The 18,378-nt window shown below is 34.1% G+C and overlaps 1 protein-coding gene across 1 annotated transcript in view; it reads right to left on the minus strand.

The window, feature by feature from the left end:
* Positions 1-8,561: 8,561 nt before the first annotated feature.
* The window catches only part of LOC149088475 (band 4.1-like protein 4A), a 79,914-nt gene continuing 70,097 nt past the window's right edge, over positions 8,562-18,378 (minus strand). The window contains exons 21-26 of the mRNA XM_089247627.1: positions 18,104-18,175; positions 17,810-17,878; positions 16,530-16,613; positions 12,766-13,014; positions 10,454-10,534; positions 8,562-8,708 (exon numbers count right to left, since the gene is read on the minus strand). Of these exons, the coding sequence (XP_089103753.1) occupies positions 10,483-10,534; positions 12,766-13,014; positions 16,530-16,613; positions 17,810-17,878; positions 18,104-18,175 (526 nt within the window). The 3' untranslated portion in view covers positions 8,562-8,708; positions 10,454-10,482. The remainder of the gene's footprint in view (positions 8,709-10,453; positions 10,535-12,765; positions 13,015-16,529; positions 16,614-17,809; positions 17,879-18,103; positions 18,176-18,378) is intronic.

Raw genomic sequence — 18,378 nt, forward strand, 5'->3', positions numbered from 1 at the left:
CATTGAAACCCTTTTAGAATTTTTTGTAGCATGATAGTTATTTAATACTGTCAGATCTTGGTATAACGTTGATTATTTTTTACCATCGCTCTGCCAGCTGTGATGATTTTTTTTATCAGAACAATATTTCCTTTGTTTAGCTTGTGTGAATTTCTAAATCGCTAATTAACATTACAAGTCTTAGTTTAGTATTTCTTTCGATAATGAATGATAAAATCCATTTTCTTAGGTCAATATTCCATTCCGTCCCATCTTTATTTTAGAAATGGTTCCTACCTAGTATTTTGATGGTGCTTAATCGACTCTTTGGAATAGAAATTTGGTCTGAACTAGATTTTCCAACTTCAAGGTGCAAATGGGAGAAACAAACTGAAGAAGCCACCATTTGTACTTAAAAATATAGAAGGCGGATAGCAGTACCAACATAGCAAATGAAACAAACATAACGCAGACTTAAAAATACATGAGGAATGTTTATCGAGGTTTATCTGAATTAGAACAGACACCTATCCTAAAGAAAATGCTAAGAACCCTTGAAAATGGCTTCTGGCATTTTCTTTGCATGACATATCCACCAAATGAGAGAAAAAAATTATTGAAGATTTTGGAAAATCCCATTTGTCCAAAAGCTGTTTTTTTTTAAGCAATCTGCCATACCATTGAAGTCTTTGGAAATTATTTTTGCAGCATGAGAGAGATCAATGATGGCACTCTTATTGAACAGTGAAAAAAAAAGAAAGAACAGCAGTGGGTAAGGCTAGAATTTCTATGACTTGCATACTTTACTATTTTTATGCGATAGTATTCTAGGGTTAAAATATGCTCCTACATCTCAGAAATGTAGATGTATGGGCTGTTAACATGCAGTTTTTTAGTTAGTATTTTAGGGCTAATGATTTTAAGGTATTATTTTCATCTCTTTATTTTTAATGAGAATTCTCTCCCCCCCCCCCCCCCCCCGCCATCCCAATTACAACTGAAACAAAGTTGAGATAAAAAAGGAACTTGATGTTCTGAACATTTGTCTTAGTGACAATGCAAATTCCTTCTTCTCTCTCCCCCCCCCCCCCCCCCCCTAGAGACAGAATTTTACGGAAAAGAAACTGCTATACACTTGTCTTAAATTCAAGGTTTTTTTTTTGTCATATCTAGAGTTCTCTTCATATTTAATTAAATTTATCATTTATGTTGTATTCAAGAAGTGCTGCCACCTTTCTTTGCATTTGGAAGCAACAATTGAGTAGGTTGTTTGGCCTGTGTATTACATCAATACAGAAAAAAGAAACGCAGTCCAACCTTGTACAAAGTCGAAAAAATACAAAATATTTTGTACAAAAACAAATTTTGGATTAACCGACAACAGTGAATTGATTGTCCAATGGGAAAAAATATTTAATTCGTATTGGACAGCCCCTGATAGAGAGTAAGGATGTGTTGTGGATTTGTAAAGGGTGAGGAAGAAAATGAAAGATCTCTCTTGGAGGTGGAAACCTAAAAGATATCCCGTAGAAGGGTGGGGGGAAGAGAGAAAAAGATTAGTTAAAACTTGGATGAATTCGAGAGGGGAAAAAAAAAACCATTGTAAAAGGAGTTAAGCTAAAACTATATCGAGCCAGTCATGTCTTGAATAGCTTTGACTATACTTTGACTATAGCATTAAGTTCATAAATTTTTATTACTGATTCTATGGGAGCTCTATACATGTGTCAGTTGGTAAATTGAAGAATTTTAGAGCTGCAACTGTGTGTGTGATGGTTTAAAATAGTATTTATTACATTAATATTCCTCATTTGCAGATTAATTTTATTGTAAATGGGAAAATTTTTTAGGTTGTTTTAAAGAGTATATATATTTTGTTTTTTTAGGACATAAATACATTTTTTATGGAGCATTGTCAAGCAGTGTTTAGGTTATGAAAATCCAGTCCCATCAGTGGGTATTGCATTTAGTTTGTAAGGAAGCTGAATGGAAGCATTCTCCCTGTATAGCTTCAGCAACATTTTCGATGCATATAAATGTGGATTCTTTTATCGCTTTTATTTTAAAGTCAATTTCATTTTGCCTTCAGAGCTGACGTTATACCAAATTCTGACTGTACTAAAGTGTTGCACACAAGATAAATGAACAATGTAAAACTGCATCCGAGTAACGTAAGGATGGGATGCGATATTTTTTAATATAAAAATGTCTTTTCTTCTGTGTGTTACAAGACTATAAGAGTGTGACGGAATGCTGTTTAACATTAGTCATATGCAAGTCTTGCTGATTGTGCTGGAGATACTTTTGTGTGTTTATGTTGTATAAAATATTACATGTGTTGTGCGTGTGTGTGTAATTTTTCTTTTTTTTGTGTAACGTAATAGTGAATTTTGGTGGTATTTGCCGCAATGGACATGGCTACCTACCAAAGCAAGTATTTTAATTTGGATGACTGTGTTGAATTGAATAAAAAAACAGGTATGGTGTGGCGTATTTTTATCGAATAGTGTTGCTTGTTCTTCTGCAGTTCAGATATTTTTATTTTCCAAACAAATTTTCTGAAGGTTATCACACAGGGTTGCCCAGTAGAGAATTCTAGCTGTGTGCATTGCATAGGTTGGGCTTGAAATTGAGACAATTTATATAATCTTTATCAATCAATCAAACAATAATCCAGTAATTACATTTCTAAAAAAATTCAATCAGTGTATGATTTTTATTTCTATTTACAATATCCCCGTGATACCCAATTATGCCGCAGCGATTCCAGATTTTCCACTGTTAAAATATCAGATCTGCTCACTGTAGTTGCGTCTTTGAGACCTTCCATCTAAACAAGGCCGAACACTATGAGAGCTGGACGTCCAGTCCCCTCAGCAGCGTAAGCTGTGGTAGAAGAATCTGAAATGACTATGTAACCATGAATGGAGCCGAGAGACCGATGTTATATGCGAGATTTCTAAGTTAATCATTGTTATTGGGCCCGATTGCCTTAAATCTGTTACTTGTTATTTCATAAAATTTCCGGACACATCCACCCTTCGGGAACACATATCTCTGAGAGATGTAGCGTGGGGTGTGTCCGGTCCTTCAAAGTGGGGAATGCTTGAAACGAATCGAAAATTAAAAACAAATGAGTGATGAAAAGATTTTAATGATGCATATTGAAATTACGTAGTGGGTGCACCCTGTGTCTGTGATAGCCAATGAACACAGAAGCAGTTTTGAATCAAACTATTTATCACAGCACTGATAAACGAAAACATTCATTAGTCAAAGGAAACCTTTTCGTGAACTGAGAAATTGAATTTTGTGGATGTTATGCCGAAACTGATATTTGGAAAAAGATCATTTTACTGATCCAAATATCAGTTTCAGCATAACATCCAGAAAATTCAATTTCTCAGTATATTTCAGGCCGAAAAAAATACCATCTCTTCATACTTTTCATGATCTGGTAATTTCAAAGTAAACTTATCAGTCACAAGTCAATCAGGACCACTTCTTTCTCGATGAAATCCAAGTCATTGTCTTGAAGACCAAGCTGAAACGGCACAGCTGAGTAGAAACAGGATGAAGATCAGAGGAGCCATGCACAAAGGATGAGGAAGCGGTACCAGATTTGGAGACTGGCAGGATCACGCTTGGAGATAGACTCAGGGTGCCAAGCGGAAAGCAGCATCAATCCAACTATTGAAACTGGTTGAGTCATGCATGGAGATTGAAGATGGGCCCAAGGAGCTGAGGAAGAAGTGGCACCTGATCATGGAAATTGGCAGAGTTTCATATGGAGAATTACCGATTGGCCCAATGAGTTAAAGAGAAGGTGGCATCTGACTCTCGAGATCGACAGGAGCAATTTCACTCCTTTCCAGAATTTTAAAGGGGTATTTTTTATCAGTGAGAAATAACTATTAAAAAAATTATCTAAGATTTAGAATATTTCACTCTATAAAATTTGGCGTAAAATTGAATTTTGATGCTTGAATTACTCATCCAGATGCCTATTGGCAAACACTGCTTGGGAAGAGTATGACCATACTGACATAATTGAGCTTTGTTAGTGGTAGTAGACATTATTGCCCGAACCCAGACCTGCACAGTCAAAAGCTAGCTCCCTAATCACTGGACTACCAGGCGGCATTTAAAGTAGAAAACTTTTCTCCAGAATGGAGTCTTTGCAAAAGTATAAAATAGCCCAACAGGTAGCAAGCATAAGGGAGTGGTAGAAGAATATTTAAATATGTTTCTCTTGATCAATATTCAATGGAGTTATCTACATTCAAATTTTGGAAATGTTCCATTTTGATTAAAATTAAGAGCTGGTCAAGTCTGAAAAATTGGAAATTGCTATGCCACTTATTGATTCCAGAAGCTTTCACCTATAGCCAAGGAGGGTACCTTTGCTACTCTCTCGCGAGTAACATTTAAGAAACACAATTATTTCTACAGTGGAACCTCCCATAATGGACACTTCTACTCAGACATTTTTTCAAACCACGTCAATGGGACTCGTCTACGCATTTTAATATCCATTAATGGGCACTCCTTGCTAGTGGAAAAAAATTCTCTTTCCCACGGGTGTCCGTTATTGAGAGGTTCTACTGTAGATTGCAACTTTGGAAATGCTTCTGAAAAATGTGTCATTTTGAAAAAAAAAATCCCTTAACATCAATAGGACAGCTGTTTTCAGAGCTGCCAACTTTCCGGATTTAACCCAGCAATGCCAGATTTCACGACATTCATAGGACTTTCGAATTATGAATTTATATTGCCAGTTTTGAATTACTGCAATCAACTTAAAAATAAATGAGTTTGCTGTTTTTTGCTGCTTTAATTTTTAGAAAAACCTCATGCGACATCGCTACTCTTAAACTCCAGGTGCAGTAGCTTGTATGAAAGGTTTAATCATAAAACAGCTAGTAGATGATTCAATCACTATATTTTCTCTGTATTGCTGACCATATTTCATTGTGGAAATTAAAAAAAAAATCAGGATTGAGACATCGCCAGGTTGTGGGCGAAATTCTTAATTTATTGCTAATTGCAGAAGGGAAATTGAGGGCTCTTACAAATCTTGGTTAATTATGTGTTTCACAGGGAAAAAAAGGTTAGCATAATGTAAACATTAGAAACTCGTGGAAGCATCTGAAAAAAACTAGACATTTCTCTAGAATAGTTGGAAACCAAATAATAACGAAAAATATGGCCATGTTTCATAAAATATGTGCAATATCTTCACCTTATACTGGGTAATTCGAAAATCCATGTACAAACTTTTAGTGGAGGTAGACAACAAAACAATCACATAGGAATGTATGACCGGAAACCCAATCTGATCTCCTGGAGGATAAACAGAGATGACAAGCCAATAATGGGTGAAAAACTTTATTTACTGATACTTTACCTGAGGACAGTACGTAGACACGTTAAGATTCACAACAAGTGCTCAAAGTTCTTACCATCCACGTCGCAAGAATCTGTCGCAGCTGCAAACGTCCGCAAAATGCCAGGTATTTATGAAAGGGTTCAACAATCAATGTGTCGCCGTTGTAAAGTGTGCATAACTGCAGATGGTAAGAACTTTTAAGTACTTGTTGCGAGAAACTTAACGTGTACACATACTGTCCTTGTGTAAACTATCACTAAAGAGTTTTTTCATTGACTAATCATTTCTGCATCTTTGTTTATCCTACAGCTGATCAGGTTGGGATTTCCAGTCATAAATTCCTATGTGATTTTGTTTTTGTTTTCTACCTCTCCTAGAAGTTCGTAAGTTCAGTTTTGAAAATTAATCTTCCTATTTTGATTCTCATTATGCCCATAAAACATTCTGAACTTTCAAAAGGTATGTTTGCTAAATTTTTACGAAAATTTGGTACTTCACTTAAGAAAGTTACAGGACTTTTACCTTCTGAACATTAGCAGGTCTATGATTTGTTATGTTCCCTCTTGAATGAAAAATACTAATGAGAATGAAAAAAAATGGATACGTTCCCTTTTGGTAGGAACAACCCACTTTACATTATTCAATACAATCGAAAAAAAAAAAGGGATGATACAAACGCAAAATCTGGGTTCAAACCCGCAATCTCAGACACACGATCAGAGGCAGACACCCAGCCCATACAGTGCAAGCAAATCTGTCAGAGAATGGAAAAATGATCTTATTTTTCAAAACTTTAGAGGAGAGACAATAAAAGTCTTGGCACCATGATGCACCTTAATTATGGAAACATCTTTTTTGCACGGATTGCAGCTGTGAAGGTGCATAGCTACTACATCTGTTGGTTTCTGCAGGAACTTACTTTAGGAATGTGTAATGGAAGCCATATGAAAATTTATTCAGTCAGAAAAAGATTCCCAACAATGTAACAGACTTTTTCAGCCAAATGGTTCAAATAAAATCAATAAATTTTGATGCACCATGATAATTTTCTGCACACGAGGGCTAATTAGACCCCGGGACCTACAATTTATTGCAGATTCTAAATGGCAGGCTTTTTTTATACTCATCGAGAGGTTGGTGCGCTAACCCCTAGATGGACTCCCTGCGGTAGGAATTTTTTTCTGCGGTCACGTCACCATTTCTGTTCCATCCGTCAGGAAAGTTTTCTAACCAGAACGAACAGGGTATTGAACTCACGACACCTCTAAACATCCTTTGGGCGAGTATCTTATCTACCTGAGCTACCGGCTCCAAATAAAAATGACTAGAATTATATATACATATCTGTGTGCTCTATACATCATTTTAAGAATTTCATCTTAAAAAAACATTTCAAATCATCTCTGGATGACTGAGCTGGATAATAACTGAATTATCCAGCTCAGACTCATCTGTGAATGACAAATGCTTGGAGGGTTGAGTCAGATGGCCAAAATTACGGAATATACAGTAAAATATGTCTTGGGAAACAATTGCTGTTGTTAAGGCTCTAGAAATAATTGGGATAGAGAAGACATACATCAATATCAAGAAAATATGACAAAGTAACTCCAATCATTCGTTTGGATAAAGGAAAAGCAAAGATTTAAACTTGTCCGTCATTGTGATACTATCTCACCAAAACTCTTTAGTGCTGTTTTAGAAATTGGGATGAGAAAGGAATAAAAATAAATGGAGAGTTTTTCTCAACCATTTGCATTTTGCAGATGATGTTATTATCAGCAGTAATCCAGACAAATTTGAAGAAATGATACAACTGGCGAAGGCAAAGTATTCAGGTAGATTTGAAAATAAATCTGCAAAAGACTAAAGCTATGTTCAACTCCTTTGCGTTGAAGAAGACTATTTTGCTCAACAGAGATAGAAGTAGAAAGTTATGTATACTGGGACAAGAAATTACCATGGACAACCATATCATTAATGAAATAAACGGAAGGATCAGGATTGGATGGAACACTTTTGGCAAAAGCTATAGGGTTGATTAACCAGTCATCTGGCTATGGAGACATTTGTCATCACAGCCATATATAATGGTGGTGTCTATGACCACATATGCCGGAATGCTGATTTTCACTCTTTATCACATGGATATGATGGGATAATTCATCATAGAGCTGCTGCCACCTGCACTGGCATCTTTTTACTTCATCTTGCCTCCAGGTGCAGTTGAATAATTATATTTCAAGAGGTCTGGGGTTATTGTTATCTGCGTCATACTTAACAAGGCTGTATCCTCAAGCATTTTTTCTATATATGCATGCAAGGAAAAAATATAAGATTTATATGTCATTCTATACATTTCAATACATCATTTATAACATTAATTACTGAGATATCTTTTCCTGCATTCATTTCGAACTTGAGCAACCCATACCGCCATTGCATTTAATTAAGAATTCAACATTTCTATTTAGAAAACTAATTAGTTTCACTAATTAACATTATTTTTATGATTTTAAATATACAGCAAAGAACGCCAGTTTTAATGTTTACATAAAAAATTCAATCAAAAAATATAATTTAATAAAGGAACATTTTCTGACTATTATGCTGAGCTGAACTAGGGAAGAAAAGTCATATTGTTTCCGCTGGGACTCGAACCCAGGCCCTCTTGCATACTGGGCAAGCATGTTACTATCTACACCACTGAAGACATGAGCCTGCCTGCCTTCCTTATAATATAAAAATATCTGTTTCCTTGATATCTTGGGTTGAGAAAAAGTTGCATCTCTCCATATTTTAATAGCTTCAAACTTCCAAAAAAAAGGGTGCATCTCCACGAAAAGCGGCACCTTGGGTAGCGCATGAAAAAATTAATTTCCTAGATGACTGGTTAATAGAGACAATTACATTTCACGAAATGAAAATAAAATGTTGAATATTAATGCATATGTGAACATAAAACATGTCTGAAGGCCAGTGACCTGTGCAGTGATGCTGTGCTGCACAAGTGTATTTCTCCTTCAATTGTTTTCTCTTTGAGAACGTAAGCACCCACACCATCTCTATAAATGCAAGCATCTTTCAGTTCTCATTTCTTATAAAAAAACATTCAAAGCGAGTAATGTGATAATTAAAATACTTCAATTAAACTCTCATTTTGGTTGAAAAACCTTCAAAGGTATAATAAATGTATCGTAAAAAATATCTACATTTTTATTACCCTTTTTATATTACAAAGATTCGGATACAAATCACTCGGGCATGTATAATTGTCTTTCTTACGCACAACTTGAAATACAGCACCACTGGGAATATATTCACTTATTGCCACAAACACCTGCAATTTTTGGAATTACACAATAATTATTCATACAAATAATTATAACATGAAATTTGTAAACAAAATAGTGCATTATTGTAGCTTAATACAACTTTCCTCGAATCTGTACAGAGGAATTACCAAAGTTTAATATAATATTAAATTATGAATCTTATTTTGCCATAAAAGACTGACATAACAAGTCACCAGATATTAAGTTAGCATTAAAACAAATAAATACAAGGGCCAGCCAAAAATAGCATGTTTTTTAAACCTTAAAATACATACAACTTCTATGACTTTGGCATGGATTGTCATTCCATATTTTGTGACATCACTTTCGAAATCATCTCTACTTTCTTCAGAATCATCATTAATTAGATGAATTGTCTTTTTAGAAATTCTGTTGCTAAATATTTGGTCTGAAAAAATATGTTGTGTGTATTGCGCTTGATTTAACTTTTTTCCAATGTACAGAAAAAGAAAATCCATGTTACAAAGGGGGTGGGGGATTTCACTTGCCAACAACAATTCTGAAGAATGTGGTAATTCCGAAAGTGATGGCAAATTGATTAACAGGAAATCTACTGAAACAAGACACGCTTGACCAAATGCATACAAGCTCGAGTGGACCATTTCAGCGTGAAAATGGCATCAAGTTGAACTTGTAAAAAATTAAATCGCTTGATTAGCCTAAATACTTCACAGAATGATTAACATACAGCAAGAAAACATGCACAGACAATTATAAAATATAGTGGGGAGGGGGGGGGGGGGGGAGGAAAGGATTATTTAAAAAACAAACCTTTTAAATTCAATAATGAGTAACGGGTGTTGCTCCACCCATAGTGAATGTTCCTAAACCATATTCATCCTGATATCAGGTCCCCAACTGTTAAAAAAAAGTTGTCTGGTAGAATTGTGAAATTTATTGGTAAGTGCAACATGGCCAACTTCCTGGCAGTTCCCTGGTTTGTTTTTGTAAGCATTTCACACATGCTTCAAGACTAACATCATTGCTGTCTAGTACTGCAGATATGGGAGTCTTGCCACAGTAACACAGTTCAGAATGTGTATGCTTGAAATTGAAGAGGCAATTTCTTCAAATGAAATGACATCTTATTGCCAAATGCTCGTTAGTAGGTGTTTTTTTTTATCTTGAGCCAAGAATTAATACTGTGAGTTGGTGCCTATGCTGTTAAATATCCAATGCTTTAATAATCAATTTCCTTTTGTTTATCAACGCTTCCCAATAAAGATTGTTGCAATGGCTGTACCACAATGAAAATAAAACAATGCCTATGAGAGAACGCTCTCTCTCAAAAAAATAAATTTATGGGCGATGAGATTCACTTTTATTTTGGCATGGCTGCTCACGCATGCAGCAAGTGCATCATGACCCTGCACCTCTCCGAGCTGGAACCTAAATTTGGTTACATGCCAACATTAAGAATGAACCACATTCAACTTGTGCAACAGTTTAAAAAAAATACTGGTGAAGTAAAATGAATCTATGATCATCAAAAAATCAACGATATGAAACTGCATTCTTAAGCTGGGTTCTGAAAAATATTTAGCCGTCACAAGATGCTTCTTTGCTGATGGGCATTACTAGAATTGAACGATTTTTTTGTTCATGTAATGCTGTAGATCTTGCATCTATGATATATTCACATTTCAGTTATTGTGAAATTACGTTGAAAAAAAATAGCTTCACCTACGCATTACGTTATGCTTGATTAGAGCAATTGCATTTAACTTACCATACAGAATTTTATGAAGAGAAGACTTTTCACCTACAGCTGAGTTTCTTGCTGGAGCTTGTAGCATGACCATTATGAAACCTATACTCGTTTTCACAAAGAATATAAAGAATATCAATCAAGTTTAATTATCACCAAAATGTATTGGACAATATACAATATGCTTTACTACATAATATAATACACAATGCAAACAATGTAAAACAAGGTATGAGCAGTGCCATCTCAATGCATAAGCCCAACAAAGCACAGCTTGGAGCCCCTCACAAAAATGGTATCTGGGGTTGAAATTTGAGACTAGATTTGTCAGGTGGGGTCTCAGAAAATCACTTGGCCCAGAGTCCCATAATGCTGTTAAGATGGCCCTGAGTATGTCAGATAAATCTCAATAGTTTATTATAAAGCACTATTTGCGCATAGGCAACTGGTGGTGGGGGGGGGGGGGGCACCAAACATCTTTCTAAAACATGGGAAGAATAAACAAGACCTATGAACAGAACCGGTCAAATGATGCTTTGAAATTGAAATATTAAATCAAACTGTAGCTAATGTTACTAATCTGATACCTTAGCTAACGAACACCTTGGCTTACAAATTTTTTGGCTAACAAAGGACATTCCTGCCTCAGGTAACGACTGCAGATTCAACTAACAAACATTCTTGTTGATATAGATGCACTAGCTAACATAAAACAGCCACGTCATGCACTGAATTTTGGTGCCAATTATCACATCAGAATTACTCTCTCGAGTTTGAATAACTCATGTCCAGCTCAAAATCTTTTTCCCAGATGTGCCTACAATTCTCTTTCTGAAAGTTTGAACCATTTCAAGTAAAATGAAGGATTTAGCTAACAGAAAATGCATTGGAAAAAAAAAAACAGCCTATGTTTTCAGAGGATGCGTTCTTTTCATGCAAGACTCTTAGCATCGAACTGGACATTCTAGAAGCTTGTCTTTTCCATCTCTATGTATCAAACACAGAAATGAGCTGACCAAATCAGAAATGGTTGGCAACACCTATGAACTTGACTGGGTTGTACCAACATCAGCTTTAATAGACTAAAGCTGGTGTTGGTTGTGTACATTAGTGTAAAATAAAATGATCTTCAATATCTCCCTCATCTTTCTATAGATTCTGATTTCTCCAATTTTGAACTTCAATCAGATTTTGTCTTTTTATGGCGTTCCTAGGTGTTTTAAAAAAACTCATCTTTAAATTTTGAAAAACAAACGAATCAAACAATTTTCCACAGAAACCTATGGGAAATCACATTTCAACTTATGAAAATTTTAAATAACAGATGTGATTTTGGAATGAATCATCTTTGTTAGTCGAGGTGTATCACTGTACCTATAAGTATCAAGAGAAAATAGATATTTTCACAGCCAAGAATTAAGGTTTGCGTTAGAATAAAATAAACTAATGTTTATTGATTGACACAAAAGTTTTAATGAAAGCAAGTAACATGAATACAGGACATGAAATAAACCTAGAATTTGGTTAATTCGAACTGTGGATAATTCAAATTTTTAAGAACTCCCCTTAAGTTTTCTATCTGATTTAATACTATAATTTCTTGTTTACTTCAAATTTTTTGGATAATTCGAAGTTCGAGGAAAAAATCATGATTTTTGTATGAGCAAATTTAGTTCAGAAAAATTCTACAAAAAGTAGACCTTGCTTTTCAAGACTAATAAAAGTTGAAAATTGTTTTTCTTATTCTTTCTTTGACACCTTAATGCCCATTTTAACATAGTTCAACTGGAGTGCATGAGAATGTACACCATTTGATACTACCAAATTATGTTGTTTAACTTATGGATCAAGGTGTAACATTCAAAATTTGAATTTTATTTTATCATTAAGTATAGGAAAGTATATTTCCTTGATAATTTAGGAAACAGTTTCAGAACGGATGATCATGAACTGTTTTTGCAAATTCGGCTTTGAGCATGGTTAAAAAGATGAATCCAGAACAGCGGAGAAACTTTGGAAAGAATTTTGTAACTGATAAAATTTTAATAATTGATAATTATTATCCTAAGTTAATATAGATGATCAAGTCGCACAATTTGTAGTCATTTTACGGATCCAAGATAGATTAATTAGATAATTCAAATTTTGAGTATTTAAAACTTTTCTCCAGTGACTTTGGACTTAGAATTAACCAAATTTTACTTAATATTCAACTTCCAGGCTGATAGGTTATGGTCCGTGATACTTACACCCTGAGGTAAATATTCCAGACTATGGGCCTAACACAAACTACTATCAAGAGAAAACTTATTAAAAAAGGAAGTTGCTGTTACCTTTTGTTTTTATGCATTGCGCTTGAAAAGCTCGTACCATTACTGTCAGAAACAACTCCTACCCCAGGGAGTGAGGTTGATGACTGAACTGTGATATTTTCTTTCTGCTGACCATAGAGATAGGCTTTGGCTGTACACCTATTGCTTCTCTGACTCAATGAATGAGTGATGTTAGAGTGCGGTGTATATGGAGGTGGACCATCATCATCACTCTTACGTTTCTGACAATGAATTTTCTCCAGTGATGTCCTAAAAATGAGATGTTTAAGATGATTTTGGAACAAAAATAATAATTTAAGTACAGCCTCATTACTACCTTTAAATGAAGTCAGATTGGTATAATATCTATTGTTTACAAAAACTTATAACCCACTTGAAATTTCAATTTTAAATGTTCCCTGCCAACATGATTAGCTGCCAGCTGTCCAATTAAGTTGTCATTTTATGCTGTCTCCAGTGGTATCATTGTACAAAAGTTTATAAAAACTATACAAGCCCACCTTTTCACTTAGATGACTAAATTTTACTTACATATACAATGTACAAAAAATATTTGCTAGCATACAAAACACAGCTCCGAAAATAAGTCATAAAAATTGGGATGTGTCTCACTTTGTTTTTGATTAAGCATTTAAGAAAAAAAGTTTTGTCCCAAATGTAGTCATATTGAAATATATATGTTATGATAAATCAGTTATTATGCATAATTACTAATCATATTGATAAGTTTGATAAATGAATCACTTTCACCAGCAAATATGCATAATACCCAAGCATCATTGGTAATACAAAGTAATTTGATAGATACAAAAAAAATTCACTTTTACCAGAGAGATTATGCATAATACCCTAGTGTAATTGGTGAACTTGATAAAAATGAAAAAATCCAAAATGAGTCAAGTATGTGCAATATAGTCAGACCCTGATATGATAAAAAATTTTACGATCATATCCCGATATAATGATACAATACATGCATGAATTATCATGTACAGCACAGTACAATTCATCATGTATAGCACAGTATGATTTATCATGTTTACCAAGGATGCAATGCATGGGTATTATGCATAATCGCTGGTAAAAGCGATACATTTAGGCAGGGTTGTTTAGTTTAAACCATGGTTTTAATAAACTGAAGAGCCAAAAAAAACTGGTACAGGCATGCGTATGCAAATAAAGAGATATGGAACCAATCAGAGTACGGCGCTGCGGTCGGCAACGCCTATATAACACAACAAGTGTCTGGCATAGTTGTTACTGCTGCTACAATGGCAGGTTATCGAGATTTAAGTGAGTTTGAACGTGGTGTTATAGTCGACGCACGAGAGATGGGACATAGCATCTCCGAGGTCACGAGTGTACCGTGAATATCGGGAATCCGATAAAAAATTAAATCTACGGCATCGCTGCGGCCGGAAAAAGATCGTGCAAGAACGGGACCAACGACAATTGATGAGAATCACTAAATGTGACAGACATGCAATAAAAATTTTCTTACATATTAAGTATCTTAGTTTCTAAAAAAGTAATATACAGTACTGAAATTTCTCATTCTTACTGCATTTTCTAACTTTGCAATACATTCTGATGTTCTGTCTTAAGCAAATTCATGAATGAGGATTGCATCACACATTTAGGTTGTGGTGTATTATCTCAGAGGCTTTTTTCCCCTTCACAAAGAAGCAGCAATAGTAGGGACTTCATCGTCATGCTAAGGGCAGGTGGTCTTATAATCAAAAAGACACCAGCTGCCCTTAAAGGATAACGTCTAGTGCGCTAGTAGTTATATTACCTCACAGACGTTTTCATTCTATAGGAAGCAGCACATCTCATACTGTATATCACCACCAGGCTTAATTTTTTTTGCATATGTTCAGCATTACCCTCAATCAAGGTTCTACCGTACATTAGCAAAAGCCCGAAATTGGCCAGTTCGCAAAGTGGCTGGTGAGCCCTGTCCAAATAATTTTCAGTAAGAAATTCCTTGGAATATATGGACGGGGCGACCGTTTGGTTAGGATGTACAGTAGTAAGTGATTTATGAAAAATAATCAGCTATATACAGGGTGATTATAATTACAATGAATAAGTTCTGATTCCAAAACACAAATAAGATCTACTGGTCAGAATGGCTTGAAAATTTGCATGGATTCATTAATGAAGCAATGGAATTTTCTTTGGTGAAAGAAAAAAATAATTTAAAATGTACAAGTAGATGATGAAGTATACTTCACCAGTGGTATAATCTATTTTGTGCAACCACATCATCTTGGCACCTAACAGCATCAATGTGTGGATAGCAGGGCTGGACATGACGCCAGGTTGCCAGGGTAACTAGAAAATCAGTTTTAGCACCTAAGATTTTATATGAATCATAGCTAAAATGAAGTGTAATTATGACACATTTTTGATTTCGTAATAATGCGTCTTTAATATGGAAATGGGTCATAAAGTTTCCGAAAAGTAAAAAAAATACATTATTTAGGACTGCTTTTCTTGAGAAAAAAAGGTGATTCGCTCCTAGAAAATTTTGCTGCCGAATAATTTTTGTCCAGCCCTAGTGAATACCAACTTTTATCAAGATGCACATTGCAACACCAGCAAAACAGCTGCTGAAGAACCATTTTTGACTCTAACAGGATGACATGACACCTGAACACTACTATAACCCTTGCAACTTTTGACTCGGGGGATACTCCAAAGTGCAGTGGTTTGCATGCAAATTTTGTTGAATTGAAAACACATCCCCCCTCATTACTATGATATACTTTAGTCTGTTGTTGGACAAACATTTTTGTGCTTCCACCTCACAGCCAGAGAACACGGTGGAGCACATATTAAACATTTCTTGTGTAAGTTGTAGTTATTTGTTTAAATGATTTCATTTTTGTGGTTTCCATGAATTATGCAATCGTGTGATGCTAATTAAGTTATTTTGCCTTGACTGGCTATCGTTTCCATTCAGCGATTGAATTTCCCATGTGCTCGATGAGTACAGAATCTTCTATTTTACATTTTAAAGTATTTTTTCCCTTCCCCATAGAAAATTCCATTGCTGCAGGAATATTCATGCAAATTTCCATCATTCTGACCAGTGATTCTTATTTTACAGTGTTTTGAAATAGGAACTTTAGTTATGTTCACCCTGTATATCGTAAACAATTGGTAATTAATCTGCATTAATTATGCTTCATTAAGCACATTGTATTTGCTTAGTTTTTATCACAGTTTTTGCAAAATAGTTTTCCTAATTAAGCATATTGAAAAATATAAGCTTATATTGAAAGTAACGGGAGAAAACATCTTTATTATGAGGTTAATGATAACATTAAGAATTTTCAAACACAAAATAATTCCTTGAGTTAAGATTTTAAATAATTGAATTGCAAAAGTTGGTTTTTATTAAAATTTCTCATATTAATGAATAATATATATATATATATATATATATATTTATCTATTTATTTAATTGTACTAATTACATTAATAAACATTTTATTTTAATTAATTATTAAAAGTTTGATTGGTTTTTAGAAATTTTATTCTTATGTAAATGCTACTAAAACCAAAAAAAAAAAAATTTAGCAACCCTGCATTTAGGGAAATTTATAAAACTTACAAAATGCTCAGTGCATTATGCATAATAATCGGTTATGTATATATAGCCAGATTTATCACATTTACAGTAGCATGCATACAAAAGAAGCCACAAACTGAATTGAAATAAAATTTTCAACCGAAAGTCCAAAGAACTGATTTACCTAGAAGGGACTTTGTCAAGTTTATAACGTCGTTTTCCGGAAGATGCAGGGGAAGAACGAACCTTCATCACATCTCTGTTTGATCTAGAAGAGCAACACCTTACATGTAAAAAATGATCAAAGCACCACTATACTTATGCACATAAAATGTACATATCTGAGATCAAAAACACTCTGACCATGCCTGACACTGTTCGTAAAATTGCTGCTATAAAACTGAAATCCAGTAAGGAATTTATTTTAATTGCTTATTTTTAAAAAACCTTATATCTGACAAAAAATTAAAAATTGAGTTTATACTGGTTTCTTGTTTTTGAATTGAAACTATACCTATATGATGGACAATTGATGAGATAAAGACTACATTAGCACTTACAGAACACCCTGTATATATTTTTAAAAATCTATTGAAAGCTGACTATTTGAAAATAGCTTCCAAACATTACATTCTCTTCACCTAATTTGAACAAGTTGTGAATTACCTTGATAAAAATTTGTTCAACTTAGCTGTAGCATTGAACTATAAATGTGTGAATCTTCAGCCAGCAAAATTCATAGAACTAGATTTAAAAAAATTTTGATCTGAACAATGCCAAGCTTCAGATGATTAAAATTAAGATAATTCAGAATAAGAAACACTGTTTAGAAAGGTGTATCCTACCTCATATGTTAAATCTACAAGAGCATGAGCATTTTTTAAGTGATTTTAATTTATCAAAATAAAAACTATTTCCCCATGATAATTTCAAATCTTATAGTGCCTGAATTTTTTTTCGTGCTGACCAGTAGTCATCAATTATGTTGCTTATACTTGCCCAAATAGTTACTTTAGATAACTATTTGAGCAAGTATATCAAATGTGATAGATGATTACCGGGAAGCGGGAGGAAAAATTAAGGCACTATAAGATTTGAAATAATCATGAGGAAATTTAAAACTATTTTTGCACTGGATACGATTCAACAATCAGAACTAATCATGCAAAGTTACAGTATCAGTGTTATCTGAAAATATAATTTGAAAGAGTAATTTTACTCATCTCCAAATTTTCAAGGCTATATTTGTAATAAAAAGAAAAGGGGTTTTGTTATTAGTGAGAAAATTTTAGTAACTATTATATAAAAAAAATTGCCTAAAATTAGGAGTATATTTTCACGCCTAAAAAAAATTTGGAGTAATAAAATTGAACTTTGATATGTGAATCACTAATCTAGATGTATATTGGTGAACAATGCACAGTATATATTTCAGCAAAGCAAATGACACAAGATTTTACTTACTCTACTCTAGTATATTGAATATCTCTCTTCTCTTCTTCAGTTAATCCATTTGTATCAATCAGTCCATACCTGTTCAAAGTATTGTTAAAATATATATATACACACACACATATATACATTTTTAATGGAAGGGATTGAAGGGATTACCCAGAAAAATATTTTTTCTAAGATTTGAAAACTGATTCGTTCTCAGTGGATATGTTGAGAAAGCGCAGCTCAAAAAATACAGAATGAAACTGGAAAAAATAAAAAAAAGTGAAGTTGACTAAGGTGATGGTAAATTTGTGAACTTACTTGATATGTCTCTTCACTTCACTTGATAAAGTTTGCTTAGAATCTGGAGATCGAGACCTAGATCTACTGTGTCTAGAAAATTGAACAATAAAATATGACATTTTATAGAAAGCATGATTCACGAAAAGCAATCATAAATTGTTGTAAAATCATAAAACATGGTAGGACTTTTTACTACTACTAAACCACACAAGCACATTCCTCTGCGGAATGTCAAATGAATTGGTACATGTTGGAATGTGTAGAAGAGTGCTGTCATTTGCCATCAATTTTTC

Source organism: Pholcus phalangioides, unplaced genomic scaffold (assembly GCF_987345545.1).
Source record: "Pholcus phalangioides strain wild (caught in Gottingen) unplaced genomic scaffold, Ppha-v1.0 ptg000003l_1, whole genome shotgun sequence".
Lineage (NCBI taxonomy): Eukaryota > Metazoa > Arthropoda > Arachnida > Araneae > Pholcidae > Pholcus > Pholcus phalangioides.